Source organism: Ambystoma mexicanum, chromosome 8 (genome assembly GCF_040938575.1).
Source record: "Ambystoma mexicanum isolate Mex_15411 chromosome 8, UKY_AmexF1_1, whole genome shotgun sequence".
NCBI lineage: Eukaryota > Metazoa > Chordata > Amphibia > Caudata > Ambystomatidae > Ambystoma > Ambystoma mexicanum.
The window spans coordinates 1,112,385,785-1,112,406,201 of record NC_090929.1 but is presented as its reverse complement, the minus strand read 5'-3'; the positions used below and the strand labels follow the sequence as shown (position 1 = coordinate 1,112,406,201).

General features: G+C 46.2%; 1 protein-coding gene across 4 annotated transcripts in view; it reads left to right on the top strand.

The window, feature by feature from the left end:
- Positions 1 to 19,718, top strand: part of PAOX (polyamine oxidase) — a 572,703-nt gene extending 552,985 nt beyond the window's left edge. For 3 of the 4 annotated variants that reach the window (XM_069611145.1, XM_069611143.1, XM_069611144.1), the window contains exon 8: positions 18,781 to 19,718. In XM_069611145.1, the coding sequence (XP_069467246.1) occupies positions 18,781 to 18,930 (150 nt within the window). In that variant the 3' untranslated portion in view covers positions 18,931 to 19,718. The remainder of the gene's footprint in view (positions 1 to 18,780) is intronic. The other variant, XR_011268680.1, reaches the window with a different exon arrangement.
- The last annotated feature ends 699 nt before the right edge of the window (positions 19,719 to 20,417 follow it).

Sequence of the window (20,417 nt, the reverse complement as noted above, 5' to 3'; positions counted from 1 at the left end):
ATACTTCTACACCAAAGCTCTGGTCAGTGTTTGCTTGTGCTACTGTATCTCTGTATCTCTGTACCTATTGTGTATACTCTATATACTGCCTAACTCATCTTGAGAGAGGTCTGCCTGCTCAACCACATCTACCAGGTAAATCTGGGTGGTACAGACTGCTACCACTTGGGTTTACTGCCAACCACCTGTAGTCCTAAATCTTTTGCAGTGGTCCCTAAGGGAACTGCACAGGTTTCTGCCTAACAAAGGGAAAACCTCTTGAAGAGGAAAACCTTCACCCCCCCCCTGCAGTGGAAGTCACTCTCACGACAGACGCATCTCTCACGGGGTGGGGGGGCTCACCTGCTTCAGCGGACAGCGCATGGAGTGTGGTCCTCACAAGTAGCGTCCAACCATATAAATTTACTGGAGCTATTAGCAACTACAAGGGAAGACGGTGCTGATTCTAACAGACAGCACCACAGCCATGTATTACTTGAACAAACATGGGGGGCACTCACTATCCAGGGCTATCCAAGCTGTCCCAAAACATTTGGATTTGGGCTCTCAAACACAAGATGTTTGTGTTGTCCCAACATGTTCCAGGGGAACTCAATCTTCTGGCAGACATGCTCGGCCGAGATTTCCCTCTGCCCATAGAATACGAATGGCGTCTGCACGAAGACATTGTGTCCAAAGTCTTTGCAGAATGGGGCTTCCCAGAGATCGACCTGTTCGCGACTCAGGAGAACGCCCAATGCCAAGACTACGCCTCCAGGTACCCCCAGAACCGCTCCAAAGGGAACGGTCTCTGGATAACATGGTCAGGGAAATTTGTCTACGCTATTCCCCCCGAATCCCCTTCTCAACAAGATAGTGCACAAGATGCACCAGGAACCAGTTACCATGATACTGGTGGCCCCCATGTGGGCCTGCCAACCCTGGTACGCTCATTTAATGTAAATGTTCTTCTCCCCACCAGTAAAACTACCCTGCCGTACAACATGTTGTCTCAGGACAGGGGGGAGACCCTACACACATGCCCACAAACTCTGAATTTAGCAGCCTGGCTCCTGAGGTCATAGAGTTTGGACACCTAAAGCTCCCTCAGAAGGGCAATGACATACTCAGGGAAGCTAGAAAACCTAACACCCGTTATTGCTATGCCAGCAAATGGAAATGTTTTGTCATCTGGTGTAATACCAAGGGCGTCAATCCCATTGATTGCTCACCCACACACATTGTGCTGTACCTAACCCATTTGTTGGACACAGGGTTGGTCTTCAATTCCCTAAAGGTTCATCTGGCTGCTCTTTCAGCCTACACCACAACACAACAAAAGGTGTTGTGGTGGAAGATACCGGCGATTAAGGCCTTTATGGAAGGAGTTAAGAGGATGTATCCTCCCCCATTTCTCACCCAGCTCCTGTATGGGATCTAAATGTCGTTTTAACCAGGCTCATGGGATCTCCCTTTGAGCCAATGCATAAAGCAAGTCTAAAAGACCTTACTTACAAGACGGCCTTCCTAGTGGCTATCACTTCTATCAGGAGGGTTGGCGAACTACTGGCCCTTTCTGTTATAGACCCCTTGTTACAGTCCACAGGGATAAGGTAGTTCTGCGCACTCATCCCAGATTTGCACCTAAATTCATCTCGAATTTCCATGTGAACCAATCGATTGAACTACCTACCTTTTTCCAGAATCCCAATAGCATGGCCGAAAGAAGCATACACACACTAGATGTGCGCAGGGCAGTCATGTTCTATCTGGAAAGAACAAAACCACTGAGGAAAACAAACCAATTTTTCATTTCAGTGGCAGCTGGTAGAGAGGGGGATCCTAACTCTCAATCAGCTATCTCAAGGTGGATTGCCAAATGCATCACACTCTTGCCAAGAGAGAACTGCCCTTCAAGCATAGAGCACATTCTACTCTGGGCACTGGGGCTTCCATAGCATTCATTGCAAATGTTCCCCTAGAGTCCATTTGCAAAGTGGCAACCTGGAGTTCTGTACTCACCTTTACAAAACACTATTGCCTAGACACTCATTCCAGGTCTGATTCTCAGGTGGGACAACCAGTACTAAGACATCTTTTCTCTACTGTTCCTTCTCACAACCCACGTCCAACTCCGGTTACTGCTTGCTAGTTTATGCACAGCATGTGATTCGAAGTAGATTAACAAGCATCAGAAGACATGCATTACTTACCGTAATAGCATTTCTGATGATTGTATCTGCTTAGATTCACATGCGCCCTCCCTACCTCCCCGCTCAGGGTGGAAGGAACATAGACTTCTCCAGTATTGGATCTTTCATGGATTGACATGCTTAGAATATTCCCCGTCGTCAGGCTGGGAACCCTCGGTATATTTATTAAGACGTTTTCCATAGGGAAACATTTTGACACTTCTGTGTCCTATCTACGTCGTTTACGTTGTTTTGGGCCGCTTACGCATGACCCAATAGCACTTCGGGTATACATAGCCCCCCCCCCCGCGGCTTTCTTCAGATTTCAACTATCTCCAAAGTAGCGGGAGCACCTCGTGTTTTTTCTACTTCTGTACAAGGTTAAATTCTACTTTTGAAAGTTTCTAATTAAAAATGTCTGGAAATGCATTGTTCCGCCCGTGTGCCACATTCGTACTGAAAAATGTCTATGAAGGAGATGGGCACATGGATTGCTTGTACTGTCTACACCCACATCCCTCGGCGGACAGTTGTGAGATCTGTAAGGGTAAACGCTAAAGGATCAGAGTAGGCGTCTGATGGTGTGGCTAAATGAAGGAACCTACCCTTCATCGGAGGTAGGATCTGCGCGCAGTCTAGCATCCAGGCCTAAGTCATCGAAGGCAGAATCCCATCTCCGGTCGGTGTCAGCAGAGCCTCCGATGAAGAAACCGCGATCTATGGAAAAACACCCCTCAGAGAAACACCCGGCGAAAGAATCCTCATCGAAGCATGGGCGGGATCGCCACCAAGGAAAGTCTTCTTCTTCATCTTCGTCGAAAAAAGGAAAAGATCCTTTTAAGACCTCCTCCTCAGGGGACCATCACAGGTCTTCCTCAAGTAGAGACTCGACGAGGCATGGATCTAGCTCAAAAAAGTCAAGATCAGCTAAAGAGGCTGCGTCACAGCCTCCACCATCGTCGACTGAGACTCCGTCTTTGACGAGTTTGTTACCGTCGACGCAGTTAACACCTGCAGTGGCCCCGGCAAATCTGATAGCGACGATAGACGTCTCCACATTGACATCGTCGACGGTGGCCCCTCCAACGGCATGGCAGCCGGAGGTGTACGATGCGGTTTTGCCAAAAGTCTTATTACAGCCGGAGGCGGCCTTCTCAATATCACCAATGGAGGAGGATCGAGAACAGATTGTTGGTCCAGCAGATCTAGGTTTACAGGGGGTTGGTTCGTCGACGATTTCGGGGGAGCAAGGTGTCCCTGTTTCATCGCCTTTGTTAAACCCTCAATCAATATTATCCTCGCAAGTATTGTCCACGCTACAGTCTCTTCTGAAGCAGTTGAAAACAAAGTTACCCCTCGTAGGTGCACCTTTGGTGATGCCTACCGACGACGAACCGGGTCCTTCTACGCGGTTGACGGGTAATTCACCCTCCTGTTTAGTTAGCGAGGAACCTCCATGCTCATACTCAGAGGAAGGGGAGTTGCAAGATTCAGAGTCAGAACCTAGAGACTCTTTTTCAGATGTTTCATCATCCCCTTCGAGGGATCCTACATGGGAGTCAGAGGCGGAAATGGAAGCGCCTAGAAGTCCGGCTCAACCTTCGCCGCCAGATGACATCGGCGCCTTTCACGAGATGATGAGCAAAGCCTGTATTGAGTTTGGTCTGACCCCTGAAGAAGAAAAGAAGTAATGCTTCTTGTTCGACCATATGGGGAAGAGAAGGAAGTCGGTCTTCTCGGTACCCATTCTGGACCACGTCTGGCAAGAAGGCTTGAGGACCACGCGCCATCCATTTTCAGAACCAGCAATAAAAGGCAGGTTGGAGAAGAAATTCAAAGCTCCAGACTCTACGCCTAAATGCTTGACCGCTCAGCCTTCTGAGTCGGTAGTGTCAGCGGCAGCGGCTAGGAAGGCCAGATTGCAACATAAATGTTCTACCCCTCCGGATAATGAGGCTAGAAGGCAGGACGCGTTTGGTAAGAAGGTTCTATCCGTATGAGCGACGACGGTTAAGGCAGCTAACTCGCTGGCGATTATGGTAAGGTACGACCGGGAGATGTGACAACGTTTGGCCCCTATCCTAGAACACCTCCCTGTGGAGCATAGAAAGTCAGCCATGTTGCTGGTCCGTGAGGGGGAAGAGGCATTGAACCACTCGATTAACATCGCTGTGGACTTGGCGGAGTCCGGGTTCAAGCAAATAAACAACGGAGTGGTTTTGAGAAGGCAAGCCTGGCTGAAATGTACTAACTTTAGACCGGAGGTCCAGTATAAGGTACTCGATATGCCATGTGAGGGTGACCAATTGTTCGGTGAGAAAGTGGACGAGGCCTTGAAAGGTATGAAAGAGGATACGGACACGGCCAGGTCGTTAGGAGCTCTGCAAAGCAGAAGAGCTTTTCGATCCTTTCGTCCCTTCAGCGGAGCATCAGGAAATTCCCGCTTTACTGCATCTAGAAACAGAAACTTCAGCAGGTCATCATACTCCTCCCAAGGTTATAGGCGTGCGGTCCAGGCAACGCGAGGAGGCCGAAACTGCCAGGCTTCGAGGAGAGGGGGATATTCCTCGTCGGCAAAAGACAGGCAGTCAAAGTCCCAACAATGACAGGCTTCAGGTCGTCCTGGGAGGAAGAGTGTCCCTTCGCGTCGATGAATGGGAAAGAATAACAGACCACTGGGTATTGGACACGATAAAACTAGGCCACTCTTTGCAGTTCAAGGAAACGCTGTCACAAATTCCACCTGTGTATTCGGCGCAACCCCATCTTCACATATTACAGCAAGAAGTGGAGCTTATGCTGTAAAAAGGGGCTATAGAATTAGTCCCAGTGGCCGAGAGAGGCCGGGGAGTTCACTCTCTGTACTTCGTGGTCAAGAAACCCAATGGCAAGTGGCTACCTATTCTGGACCTTCGGGCTCTCAACAAGACCCTAAAGAAATCTGAAGTTTAAAATGCTTACGCTTCAGGAAGTTATCCGATCCGTACAGCCGGGAGATTTTCTGGCGTCGTTAGACCTACAAGACGCATATTTTCACATACCTATGCGTCAACGACACAAAGTTTCTAAGGTTCGTAGTCGGTCGGAGCCATTTCCAGTTCAAAGTACTTCCTTTCGGACTGAAGTCATCTCCCAGGACGTTCACAAAATGTTTGGCTCCGGTGGCAGCTTGGCTTCGAAGGAAAGGTCACCATGTTTACCCTTTGCTGGACGATTGGCTGATAAGGGGCTCATCGCCGAGCATAACACAGGCAAGCCTAGAGGCCACCATGCAACTTCTGAAGCGCTTGGGCTTTGCAATCAACTTTGAGAAATCCTCATTAACGCCCTCAAAGAACTTGGTTTTTATGGGCGCGGAATTCCAAACTCAATCAGGGCTAGTGAAGCCCTCCTTGGAAAGGGTTCAAAAACTAACACAAAAGGCGAAAGAATGGAAAGTGGGCACCAGGGTGTCAGTCAGAAAATACATGTCGCTGCTAGGGGCCTTGGCTTCCTGTATTCGATTGGTGAACAATTGCTGTCTCTTCATGAGGCCAGTACAGGAGTTCCTGGCAGACCAGTGGTCACAGAGTTGAAGCTTATGGTCAGACAAGTTGAGCATCAACAACAAGCTTCTGCGGGCACTTCAGTGGTGGCAGCTCTCGGACTCTCTGACGAGGGGGATGCCCCTGCAGGAACCCGATTTTCAAGCGACAGTGGTAACGGATGCATCGCTGAAAGGATGGGGAGCCCATCTGGGATCCCTGCAAGTTCAATGTCAATGGTCCCCAGTGGAGTCTACTCTTCACATCAACGTGCTGGAGTTAAGGGCAGTACGCTGGGCTCTGAAGTCCTTTTTGCAGCGCATTCGAGCATCGGTCGTCAGAATACTAACGGACAATACAACGATGTTCTATCTCAGGAAGCAAGGGTGCACTCGTTGCAGGACGCTCTCGAGCGAAGCTCAGAAAATATGGCATTGGGCCCTCGAACAGAATATGAGCATAATGGCTTACCATCTTCCGGGGGTGAAAAATATACAAGCAGACTCGCTCAGCAGGGAAATGAATCAACTGCACGAGTGGGAACTGGATGATCGACAACTGGCAAACATCTTCAGAAAATGGGGTCGTCCATCCCTGGATCTGTTTGCAACCCGAGAGAACAAGAAGTGCGCACATTACGCGAACAGGTGGCCACAACCCGGATCTCTGGGGGAGGCGTTCTCCTTCCTGTGGACGAACAAGTTTGCTTAGCCGTTGCCTCTGTTTCCACTCATCCGGCGGACCCTCCAGTGGATTCACAAGTACCCATGTCGGGTAATTATAGTGGCTCCGTACTGGGCGAGACAGTCGTGGTTCTCAGACCTGCTCCAACTGTCGATAGAGCCAGTGAAGTTCCAGAAGATTCTGAACCTTCTATCTCAAGACAAAGGAGCAGTTTGGCATCACGACCCAGACTCCCTCAACCTGACGGCCTGGCTCCTGATTTCTCCGAGTTCGGGGACTTGAACATTCCCTCAGAGTGTCGACGAATCTTACAGGCGGCACGAGGTCTGTAAACGAATGCTTCATATGCAGGTAAATGGAAGAGATTCTGTGTGTGGTGCAGGGATCATCTGGGGGTAGACCCCTTAAACATCGGAGCAGAACAGCTTCTTCCATATTTGCTACACTTGGCGGAGAAAGGATTGACTTTTTCCTCTATTAAAGTTCATTTGGCAGCCATCTCGAGATTTACTCATAAAAGACATTCAACGCCGTTGTTCAGCGATCGGCTGGTTAAACATTTCCTGAAAGGCCTATTTCGGACTTTTACGCCAGCCAACAAGTTTCCTCCTAACTGGAGTCTCAATCTAGTACTGTCAGCACTAATGAGGGCTCTGTTCGAACCAAGGTCATCATCGTCGTTGAAGTTTTTGTCGTGGAAAATTGCCTTTTTAGTAGCCATTACATCAGCAAGAAGGCTTTCGGAATTACAGGCATTGGTCATTGATCCGCCATACTTGCGGTTTTTCAAAGACAAAGTAGTATTGGCAACCAATCCTCACTTCATTCCTAAAGTCCCGACGACATTTCGCAAACATTCCTCTATTGTTCTACCAACATTCTTTGCAACAGCCTCTTCTGTGGCAGAAAAAGCCCTCCACACGTTGGATGTAAAAAGAGCTTTGAGGTTCTATCTGTCGTACTCAAGATTTTAGGCGTTCAAGGCAACTGTTTGTAGCTTATGGACCTTCGGTGAAGAGAAAGCAGATTTCTAAGCAAGGATTGGCCCGCTGGGTGTCGTCGACTATTGCTTTTTGTCACTCTAAAGCAGGAAAGCCTCTGGAAAGACGCCCAAAAGCTCATTCGACAAGATCCACCTCGTCCTCGGTGGCGTTGTGGTCTGGTATTCCATTGGTGGACATCTGTCAAGCGGCATCCTGGTCGGTGCCGCACACATTTACTCGGCATTATTGCCTAGAGCAACAGCATGCGGCAGATATGCAGATGGGACGAGTTGTCCTTCGGCACCTCATTCAGTAAGGTAAGTCCCAAAAAGGGATGTATGCTCTAGTCAATAGTCCATGATTGGGGTTAATGTCAATGTACCATGATTGGGGTTTTGTATTGCTAACTGCATGTGCGGCTCTGATAATATTGGTTTGCATTGCACGCCTCCAAATTAGGAGTACTGCTATATAATCTATTCTAAGCATGTGAATCTATGAAAGATCCAATGCTGGAGAAGGGAGTAGTTTCTTACCTGTAGCTCCATTTATCCAGCATTGGTATCTTTCATGGATTCACATGCGCCCGCCGGCCTCCCTTGAATGCAAACTTTATATGCCCCTACTACTTTAGGGGTTAAAATCTGAAGGGAGCCGCGGTGGCGGGGCTATATATACCCTACGTCGTATTGGTCATGCGTAAGCGGCCCAAAACGACGTAGATAGGACACAGAAGTGTCAAAATCTTTTCCTATGGAAAACGTCTTAATAAATATACCGAGGGTTCCCAGCCTGACGACGGGGAATATTCTAAGCATGTGAATCCATGAAAGATACCAACGCTGGAGAAATGGAGTTACAGGTAAGAAACTTCTTCCATCTTACTACTTTGTCTCTTCATGTACTCACTCACAATAGCCTTGGGCTCCCTCATGGCAGAAAAAATACAATCGGAGAGACACGTGAGGGATTTTGGGTACACTACACGTCACGATAGGGATAGTGTTACAGACACTCCTATGCCGAAGTCCCCTTTCAATCCCCGAAAGACAAGATGCAATACTCTGCGGTTACCACTGGATGTCGGGCCATATGCACAGCATGTGAATCTAAGCAGATACAATCATCAGAAATGCTATTATGGTAAGTAATGCATGTCATTTGACATTTACTGCAAACAAAGTACATTTTAAATAAGTTTCCAACATCCCCTGCAAATGGTACTGGCCCTTCTTAAAATCTACTTGACTACGCAAGTGGGCGAAAATAATTTGCGAGCCCTGCATGAGTGTCTGTAAAAAGGTCAGCTGCATGAATGGACACAAATAAATAGACATGATAAAAAGGCTCTGAAAACAGTTTGGCCCGCTCTCTCTACTGCAGGTTCAAATATATAATGCAATCATAATCATAGAGCAAAGTGAGCTCTGGAAACCAACTACAGTGTACAGTTTTGCAGTAGGTCTGTAGATGTACAGACTGGATGAAAATATTGATCGCTACTTTAAGTAAATCTCAGGTTAGCTTTGTGTATTCATTATGTAAAAGACTAAGCAGAGTGGATGGCGTAGCAGGCAGAGAACTAGGCAGAATATTGTAATTTGCGGCCATCTCACTGTCAGGATAGCGGGTATAAACCAACATGGTAAGATAGAATGTCAAGGAGTATGGGATCAGCTCATAGGTTGAGCACCAGTTTCAAGCTGTATGTAACCAGCAGGCCACAGGACTAGGTTTTCCATCAAAGCATTTGGCCGTGTGGTCATGTACATTTTCAAAAGTGTCCACTCGTCAATATGATGCATCTTCCCCAACAAAATGAAATATAGTTGACACTGCGATTTAGATACACTTCACTGTAAAGCATGGAGACAATGCAGTGTTTTACAGTAGCAGTACTGTAATTATGCATTATGTAACCTATAACATTTTTAGAAAAGGAATTGAAAGCCTTTCAAAAGAAAAGAACTAACACATACTGGTCTTTGGCAGACAGGATACAGTTATCTTAATAACAGTATTATCCCGATTATTCCTGGTTTGCAATTATTTGAAAAATAAAAATAAAATGTGCGTAGAAAATGAGTGAAGGGGATGATTACTGCTGCACTCTCCATTAGCCGCTTTGAACTTGAACAGAGAAAAGAGGATGGAGAGAGCTCTGAAGGCAAGAGAGGAATGCAGGGTGAGCTGGGAGTTCATTGAACAGGGTAACTTAAATAGCTAACTTTGCTACACAAGTGCCAATTTAATTAGCAATCCTATAGAATTGCATAACAAATTGCTCTGCAACACTGCTTATGTTATGCCTTGGCTTTTCCAACCCCTTTTTCATTTAATAAAAGTCTTTAACCAAAAAACACGAGTCCTCTGTGTCCGCGTCTCATTCTTGGCCTCTTCACACCTGATATTGAAAAATATACTTATGTTTTTAAAATCGAAGCAATTGATTCGGCTATGGAATCTGACAAACAGTGGCTAGGTCTGGAAAGAATTAGTGCTCCGATCCCCTGCAAAGATTAACTTGGATCTATCAACCCTTGACGAATGAGAAGTTTGGTGCTTTGCTCACAATAACAAATACCTTCTGTTACTGGGAAAAAAGCAATAAAAAGGATTTGCAATATCACCTTAGCCTTCTCCACTGACCTGATCTTTGCCAGTCCTGACCTTTCTCCTGGACTTGATGAAGGAAGATTTCATGCTTGGTAGGGCGGCCTTGAACACTTAGAACCGATGTTTGAAGATGGTCCTCCTCTTTAGTTTAATGATTTTAAAACTAGGTTCAATTTAATTGAATCAAGACAGATTTCATTACATTCAAAATTGACATTGGTGCTCTCATTATGAAGTGAAAGATGTAGGGAGTCATGTTCGACTACCCACTTTAATTGTGTAGCTGGGACTTTCTCTTGTGCAAAAGGTCCCCTCCATGCATTGTTCCTCATTTCGATGTTAGTGGCTGCAAAGTATGCTATGCCGGCGAAATTTACAATGGATTCATATGAAATCGCCTGTTTTTACCATGTGGTCATTACAGGTGGCTTCCATATAAATGCTTTATTGCATTAATGCCAGCATCAAAATCTATGCTGGTGTTATTTCACCGGCATTTCTATATTAGAGCTGGAAAGGGAGCCGGACACATTATGTCTGTCCCAGTTCCCAACTCCATCATACAAATGCATCAAAATGAATTAGATGGGAGAAATGGCAGTGATCACGTTTCCCTCCATTTGTTCCTATCAGTTTCACTTGGAACATGACCCTCCTATTGTCTCTGGACCGGACTAGATTTAGAGAATTATACTCCCTGCAAATATTGAAAAGACGTGTCCTGAATATGACTCCCTGGAAATTATACTATACAAACCTAAATATAGAACGACATGGGATACAGATTTTGGATTGTTGCTTGATAATGATTGGGACAACCTCTTGAGAAGGGCCTCACAATCATCTAACTGCTTTCAGCAAAAACGATATACCATAGTGATTGTGGGGGTGTTAGTACACTTCACCACATTTGATGTGATTGCCCTGTGATGTGCTTTTTCCGGGTAAAAAATAAACCTGATGGAGCCCATGAGAAATGTGGTACTGCGCCCACTCATGTCATATTAATAGAATGCCCATATGATGGAGATGCTTACCCATTGGGTTTGAGTACTAGTAAATTCCTTACATTCTGTTTTGTAGCAGTTACAGACATACAGGCTCATATGTTCAAATAGATTCCAACTCAGGATGTTCATTTATGGTGGAAAAAGATGTGTAACGTAATGACAACGGAAAATATTACAGCAACCTTGAGACCTTCTTTATCCAAATTTCATACTTCTTGGGCATCTTTTTTGAATTTCAACCAGTCTCAGGAGCGCATGAAGCTTTTTCAGTTGTCTGAACAGTGCTCATCAGATACATTCACTTAACCTTAGTGTGAGTTCTTACGTGGTGCCATGCGAGCTGCTTCATATTGATGATGCAGGAATGTTTAGTGGATAACTGAATGAACCAAAGGCATTTCTTTCTTTCTTTCTTTCTACAAAATATGTAATTCATTGTTATTTTCTTAATATTACTGAATTCCTCTTTTAAATTGAATAAAAATAAGTTAAACCAAGTTTTATTTTGTATTCTTTGTGTTTGTAATGTGGTTTCTTCATAAAAAAAATGTTCATGTAGAAATCTGAATACAAGTTTATTGAACTGAACTAAACATGTTAACACGTTATTGTGGAATCCATCCTGACACTTGATTTAGGCCAGTCCCAAGGAGACACGTGATTTAGCCCAGTCTCAATGAGTAAATGCCTTTTCGAGTGGATTGTGTCCTCCAACTTATTCCTCATCTTAGATGTATTACATCTAGCTTTGCTGCTCTTTGGAAATTTTTTCGGCAGAGGGCGCCGTGCTTCAATGTCGTCGACTCGATAGTCCCTCGAGGGCCTCCGTCGACGGTGACGTCATTGGGTGTATAAGTAGCCCCTGTGGCGCCCGTTGCCCTCAGTTCCGTTTTTCCGCAGTTCGTTGCTTTGGACATTCAGCGCGCCTTGAGTTCTGTCAGGAAATATAATATTAAAAATATGTCCTCGTCATCGACGCCGACCACAACACCGAGATCGGGTTTTAAGAAATGCAAGTCGTGCAGCTCAAAAATGTCGATCACAGACCCGCACCGCGAGTGTTTGTGGTGTCTCGGGGAAGGCCACGACATGGAGGCCTGTTCGAAGTGTCAGGCGATGACGGGAAAGGCCTTGCGAGAAAGGAGAGGAAAGCTACAGGTAGGTCGGAAGGATCGGAAAGCCTCTAGCGTTGAGTCGAGATCCCATGGGGAAAAGCGAAAGGCATGGATCCAGATCTCGAAGCGATTCTCATCGCTCATAGTCTTCGTCGAAAAAGTCGAAGAAACGACAACAAAGATCTCCCTCCACCACGTCATCAGACGAGTCTCCGAAAATGAAATGCCCCACAAAACATTTGTCTTCCGAAGAGTGGGAAGCATTTAGGGTCAAAATGATGGAGGTGTTTGAAAAAGCAAAGCCTCGGTCCGCGCCTTCTTCGGAAGCCGGCCGGGAGCGTCATCGCTCCGACACTCGCGCGCCCTCGAGCCCGGGTGATCGTAAAAGGAAGGATAGAGAACCTTCCAGGACGCCGAGCGAAAAATGCTCGAGTCGAGTCGACCGCTCGAGGTCACCGACGCCGTCTGAGACCTTCTTCCACACCTCGAAGGAGAAACTGTCAAAGGCCGCCTCGACGCCCTCGAAGCAGACCCTGTCGACGACCACGATGTCATCGTCGACGCCTTTATCAACGTCGACGCCGAAACCTTCGGCGCCAAAGGCTCCAACCAAGCCAGGGCAGCTAGAAAAGGAGAAGGAGAAAACTGCAAGACACGTATCTTCTTCAAAATCTAGTATTACACCACCTCCTGCTCTTCCTCTCCCAGAGAAGGTTTTCAAGCCTCTCCCTAGGAAGGAGTTTTTCAAATCCTTGACCTCCATTTTTGAGGATCAGGAGAGATACGAAGAGGAAGATGTACCCTTTGGGGTGGAATATGGCACCCAAAATGTCCCAGAATGCTTAATATTGGAAGAAAGCAGGATGAAAGATTTGGTGGAGTCCTTACATAATGCAAGTGGCATTGATGCCTCTCCTGAGAATGATTTTGCTAGACCAGATCCAGGAGAGCATGCAAGTCCATCTTATCGTCAATTAATGACAAAGGTGGTAGACTACTTGGGATGAGCTAAACCAACAGCCCAATTCGTCCAGGACGATTTTACAGACATATTGGACCATGGTCCCACTGAAGACCCAGTTTTATACCTTTTCATGTAGCCTTACAAAACAGGGTGGCCAAGAATTGGGAAACTCCGGATTCTATTCCTCCGGTGAATAAATCCCTAGCATCAAAATACCGCTCAGCCAGTAGCGACCCTGGCTATCTGTCAAAACATCCAACTCCCGAGAGTTTGGTCATACAGGCAGCCACAGCTTCCAACAAACTTGTGTACCCGTCTATCCCTCCAGACAGGGACGATAAACGTGTGGATGGTTGGGCACGGAAGGTATTTTCAGCCGGGAGCATGGCATTAAAATCTGCCAACTCCGCATGTGCCTTGGCAAAATTTTCATACACTCTGTGGGAATGCATCGCAATGGCGGCGGAGCACATACCAGAAGCGGGAAAGGGAAGGTTTCCTAGCCATCGTTAGAGATGGAAAGGAGGCCATGAAGGAATCCCTTCAATCTGGATTGGACACTGCGGATAGTGTAAGCAGGTCCATGGGCACTAGCACGGTAATGCGCAGGTTTGCGTGGTTACGGAAGTCGGGTTTTGCACCAGACGTACAGAACCGCCTCCTGAACATGCCTTTTGATGGGTCTCACCTTTTTGGCAAGAAGGCTGACGAGAGCCTTGAGAGGTTGCAGACCTCAAAAGCAGCGGCCAAATCTTTAGGAGCTGCTATTAGGCAACCTCAGCCTTTTCGTGCGCAAGGACAATCATGGAGGGGACGATCCTATCGTTATTATACCTCATACGGGAAGACGAGAGGAATGGCCGGTCAAAGGGGCCAAACAAAAGCCACTCGTGGTGGACGAGGAAAATGTGCTAAGCCAGCTCCAGCTGCAGCCTCTTTGCCATCAGCGGCTGCAACATCCGCCACAAAATCACTTTGAGGACTTGCACCACAAAACACCTGTAGGAGGCAGGCTGTCGCAGCATCTGCAAGAATGGCGAGCCATTACTTCAGATGTTTGGGCTCTAGATACAATAGCCCAAGGCTATTGCCTTCCTTTTCTAAAGCAACCTCAAAGCAATCCACCAGGGAGACACCCATTGAAGTTTTCAAATCCGCTCCTACAGCAGGAAGTTCTAACCCTGCTGGAGAAAGGTGCCAGAGAACCAGTACCTGCAGCGGAGAGGAACAAGGGTTGGTACTCCCCGTATTTTTTGATCCCCAAAAAGGACGGAGGACTGAGACCCATCTTGGACTTAAGAAGCTTGAACAAGTTCCTCAGGAAGGACAAGTTCAAGATCGTTACTCTTTCTCAGATCCTTCAGGCCCTTCAACTCCCAGGACTGGTTGGTGTTATTGGACCTCCAGGATGCTTATTTTCATGTGCCGATTCATCTCAAGCACAGAAAATACCTGAAGTTCGTTGTTGGCGACTCACACTATCAGTTTCGAGTCCTGCCATTCGGGTTGACCTCCGCCTCGAGAGTCTTCACCAAGTTAATGGTAGTGGTGGCAGCGTACCTCAGGAGAGGGGGGATTCATATCTTCCCCTGCCTGGACGATATGCTGATCAGAGCGCGCTCTGCCGAGCAAGCTTTGGATCATCTGAAAGTCACCTGCCACTACCTCCACAAACTGGGCTTCTCCCTCAACTTAAAGAAGTCTCAAATGACACCTTCCCAACAGCTAAAATACATAGGAGCGGTATTAGACACATCCTTGGGAAAGAGCTCGCCTCCCAAGACGAGGGCTCAAGACATTCTTCAGATGGTTTCAAAATTCCAAAATGCCCAAAATCTCCAGGCTTACGACTTTCTACGGTTGCTCGGCCTCATGGCATCCTGCATTTTTCTGGTGCCAGAGGCACGCTTGAGGATGAGATCCCTTCAATGGGCCCTAAAGACTCAGTGGTCCCAGTTCTCGGTCAAATGACGGATCTTCTTCAGATTCCGAACAAGGTCAGACAAGACCTTCTATGGTGGACCTGTGCAGAGAACATCTTAAAGGGAGAACCGTTTTGGCTACCATGGCCGGAGATCACAGAAGTGACGGACGCCTCACTCCTGGGGTGGGGAGCACATGCCAACGATTTGACAATAAACGGTCGCTGGTCTCCATCGGAGTCCAAACTACATATCAACCTTTTGGTGCTGAGGGCAATCAGACTAGCGCTGAAGGCCTTCCTGCCATCTGTCAGGGGAAAGAATGTCCTGATAATGACGGACAACACAGTGGCCATGCACTACCTAAACAAAAGAGGAGGTGTGGGGTCACTACCCCTGTGCAGACAGGCACTGCAGCTCTGGTATTGAGCGATTCAAGAAGGAATCTCTTTAACGGCAATTCATCTAGCCGGGGAAGAGAATATGACGGCAGATGCTCTGAGCAGGCAGAGCACGGTGTCCCACGAATGGGAATTGGCTCAGGAAGTCATTCAAGAGATCTTTGTCCTTTGGGGAACCCCTCAGATAGACCTATTTGCAACCAGTACCAACCGAAAATGCGAAAGGTATTGCTAAAGGGAATTTCCCCCGAGAGGAGCCGTGGGGGACACGTTCGTGGTGGATTGGAATTTCCCACTATTGTACGCGTTCCCTCCGATTCCCGTCATTCCTCAAGTCATCAGGAGGCTGAGACGCTTAATCCTAATTGCTCCGGATTGGGCCAGGAGAACGTGGTATCTGGACCTTCTAGATATGTCCATCTGTCCTCCAGTACGTCTTCCTCAGAGAGAGAACCTTCTCTCTCAAATGGAAGGTCAGGTTCTCCACCCAGAGGTCGGAACACTCAACCTTCATGCTTGGTATCTGAAAGGCTGAGATACAAGGATTGGAACCTTCCAGATGATGTTATGGAGGTGTTACTTTCGGCAAGAAGGCCAGCAACAAAGTCTCTGTACCGTTGCCGTTGGAAAAAGTTTTGCAACTGGTGCGGGGAAAAGAATGTCGATCCTTTTCTATGTTCTATTCCGGAAGTACTATCTTTCCTTCTGACCCTAGCACATAGAGGTCTGAATATCGGAACAATAAAAGGTTACCTTGCGGCGCTTTCCATCTTCAAGCGTTCATCGGAAGAATGCTCCTACTTCAAAATTCCTTTGATAACACAATTCATAAAATGTCTCACTAATGTGTTTCCTCCTCACCCATTTCAAGTACCGATTTGGGATCTAAATTTGGTATTAAAATTCTTAATGTGTGCCCCTTTTGAGCCTATGCACACGTGTCCATTAAGATTATTAACATGGAAAACAGCATTTTTAGTTGCTCTAACATCAGCAAGAAGAGTGAGCGAATTGCAGGCACTATCTTCTGGGCCACCCTATACTGTGTTCCATAAGGACAGGGTTGTGTTGAGGGTTAAACCATCATTTTTACTGAAGGTAATATCTGATTTTCATTTAAATCATAAAATTGTTTTACCCTCATTCTATCCTCCACCTCATCCTTCCAAGGAGGAAGAAAGACTACACAGACTGGACCAAAAAGAGCTTTAAGCTTTTACATCTCTAGGCTTTCTAGACTTAGAGTGGACAAGCAGTTGTTTATAGGCTACACTGGAAGAAAGCTAGGTCAATCAGTAACAAAACAAACAATTTCACGCTGGATCGTGCTTTGCATTTCAGAATGCTACAGACTAGCACAAAAAGACCCACCTGAAGGGTTAAGAGCTCATTCCACCAGAGGCATCGCCTCTTCCACAGCCCTTCAAAGAGGTGTCCCTACAAGGTCCATTTGCGAAGCAGCAACTTGGTCTTCGCTTCACACCTTCTCAAAATTCTATAACCTGGATGCTTCCCAGTCTAGGGAACTAACTTTTGAAAAAGCAGTGCTTTACTCTGCCATCTAAGGGCATTTAAAAAAAAAAATCTGACCCCTCCTCCAGAGGAACTATGCAAAATACTGCTTTGGGAGCCTATCTAAGATGAGGAATACGTTGGAGGACACAATCCACTCGAAGAACAAGTTACTTCTTACCTGGTAACGTTCTTTCGATTGGATGTTCCTCCAACGTATTCCTCATCGCCCTCCCAACCTACCCCTCTGTAGATATTTTACGGGTTATTGCCATCTCAAATCTCGCAAGGCTGATAACTGTCTGCCGGCACAATCTACACAGTACAAGATCACAGATACAAAAGGGGAAAAACAGAACTGAGGCCAACGGGCACCGCACGTGCTACTTATACACCCGATGACGTCACCCTCGACGGAGGCGCTCGAGGGACTATCGACTCGATGACATCGACACACTGCGCCCTCTGCCGAAATAATTTCCAAAGAGCAGCAAAGCTGGATGGAATACATCTGAGATGAGGACTACGTTGGAGGAACGTCCAATCGAAAGAACGTTACCAGGTAAGAAGTAACTTGTTCTGTTGTAGATTAAGTCCCTTTTTTGTGGTTAACACCTTAATCCTTCATTTTAACCCCTTCCTGAGAAAGCTAAAGGAAAAGTCTTGAAGCCTTCTTCTATGTCACATGTTTGTTGGATTCGCCGCAGGCACACACAACAAGAGCTAAGGCAACCACCACGACATTCCATGCTGGCATTACTCTGCAGGGTATCTGCAGTGTGGTGAAATAGAGAACTCTCTACACATTCTCACCCTACTCTAAACATAAATGCCAGATTAAAGTCCTCTGTGGCCAAGGAGGCTTTTTAGCGCTTTTTACATTATTAAGTTGGAACCACCCATTTCCATTTTTCCCCTACTGCTTTGTATTCTATACTATTCAAGTACAGTATGTGAATCTATGCAAGATCCATTGCTGGAGAAGTAATGGTAACTTACTTTTAACTGTAGATCTGCAGCGTTGCTGTCTTTTATAGATTGCCATGTGCCCGATATCTTCGCCATCAAAGCTTATGGGGGCTATCATGCTATATGAAACATTATTATTGTAAACAAAATCTTCTAAGGTGAATAAGCTGTAATGTTATTATGACTGAGTATTACCAGCTTGACGACCGGCAACATTCAACCATGTGAATCTAAGAAAGACACCAATGCTGGAGAACTACAATTACAGCTAAGTCACCATTTCATTTCCGGGCTGACCTGCTGCAAGAGCAGGATTCCCCAAAATATTTTTAATGAGGTAAAGCTATGCGCTAAGAGTATTTGAGTCAATCTTAAGGTAATAATTAATCTTCATGCTAATTATCTGTGTATTTCTTTTAACCTTCCCACAAGCCCTTTTCTGCGTTCCACCCTCATGAATTATTACAATTCAGTCATCTCTAGGGATTTTAGCATATGGCTTTGCTTTTGTTTTCTGTGTAAAAAACTTGCTCTACAGTGAGATCTACTGCCCCTTTAGTATGTGAACTATTCACCATATACATGATCCATTAATGTCTCCCCCTAACCTCTCCTGATAAGGTGAGGGTTTACTGTCCCTATGGAGAATGGAAACTCATTTAGATAAATTTTTCAGTCATTTCTTTCTCCAAACCTCTGCCCTTTCGGAGTGTCCGGAGACCCAAAGCACAATTCTATCCAGTGTTAACTGTGCGTTTGTTGTCTCACCTCCAAGAACCACTATATATGGAGAATTGTACTGCTGCCATTTAGTATTAAAGCTCAATTGCATCAAGTATTATCTGTATATGGACCATGTTTCTCCCATATTGAAAATGTGTTCATTATATTGTTTTATGTTTCCCCAAGCCTCTGCAGCTTCTATTTGCTGGTGAAGCCACACATAAAACATTTTACTCCACTACCCACGGAGCACTACAATCTGGCTGGAGAGAAGCAGAACGTCTCATCCACCTGTACGCAATGTCAGAACCTCGCCACAACAAACCAAAGCTTTGAAGGGAGAGATGAGCAGCACAAATGCAGTAGACTGGAACCCACTCTAAGGCTGACCCCAGGAGCACAGCAGACCAAATATCTAGGACAGAACTACAACGGAATATAACATTAGCGGAGAACAACAACAACAGACTGAAGCTTTAGGATACAATGCTTGGAGGTGACAGCTCTAAGGACAGAACTGGGGCACAAAAAGATCTCGGATAAAACTACAGTACACCAAAGCGAACTACAGCAGACCAAAGCTATAGGCCAGAACTCGAGCTGAGTTAGGCTCTGTGATAGGAACACAGCAGAGCTCAGACTTGATACAGTACTGGAGTCTATAGAAAAACTGCAGAAGACCTTCGTGCTTGGAGAGAGCTTCAAAAGACTAGGGCACAGATGCTGGATTCCCTGTGGGACACAGCTATAGCAGAATGAATGTGGCGCTGTGGGACAACCGATTATATGACCAAAGCTCTATGACAACTGTAGCATACTGAACCTCTAGTACAGACACACAGCAGCTTGGAGCTCCAAAAAAAAGATCTACAACAGACTGACGATCTAGGATAAAGCTATGGTACTCTGGAGCACAAGATAAGAACTTCAGCATACAGAAAAAATGATGTTTTAAACATTCTATCTGCTGTAGTCCTCCTTATCAGCCATTTTCGCTAGTTAAATAGTCCATTCTCTGGCACGGGCACCAGTGTGTAAGCAATAAACATGCACACTTAGAGAGGGTTCACCGTCTGCACATTAACCTGCCTATCTCCAGATATTAAAAGATGCCTTAACATGTTCATGGTGAGTTCTTGTTTTGTGTACCACAGAAGAACGGGTGCTTAAGGGGTGGGGGGGGGGGAGAGGAGAGGGCAGAGGGGAGAAGTGAGAAGGGGGGGGGGGAGAGAGAGAGAGATCTAGCTACTGAGCAATGGAGCACTGTACAATATCTTGATATGTGAAGCCTCTGTAGATCTTAGCATTGAGGCATTCAGGCCACATTTTGGTGACACTGTGGACTGAAGCTCATTAGACTCTGTGCTGGGTTGCATTGACTCAGACTAGAATATCTCAGCCCCCATCTTGTCCTTACCAATACAGATGTGAAATGGCACAAGTCCATGGTGTATGCCATCAACCATTTTTCCTTTCTCGTCTTTGACATTTTTGGTTTGTACAAGGTGTGCAATTAGAGGAATTGCGATTCCTTGGTAGGTACCAGTTGTACTCTCGTTGTTTGTCAATCCACTAGAATGTATTTTTAATTGACGGACAGAATTGAAAGATTATTTTGTCCATGAGTGCACAGCTTTAAGGTTGAGGGAACAAAAATATTTGAAAACATTATTCTATATGATCTGGGATGCGATCCTCTGGCTGGCTCTAGTGCCTACAAAGCAGTTGACTTACCGGGACTGGTGCCTCCCTGAGCCAGTGGCTGAGGGGCCCAGGGCAGGTATGAGGAGGACCCCTGGTCACCTGCTCTTGGTCCCTTACAC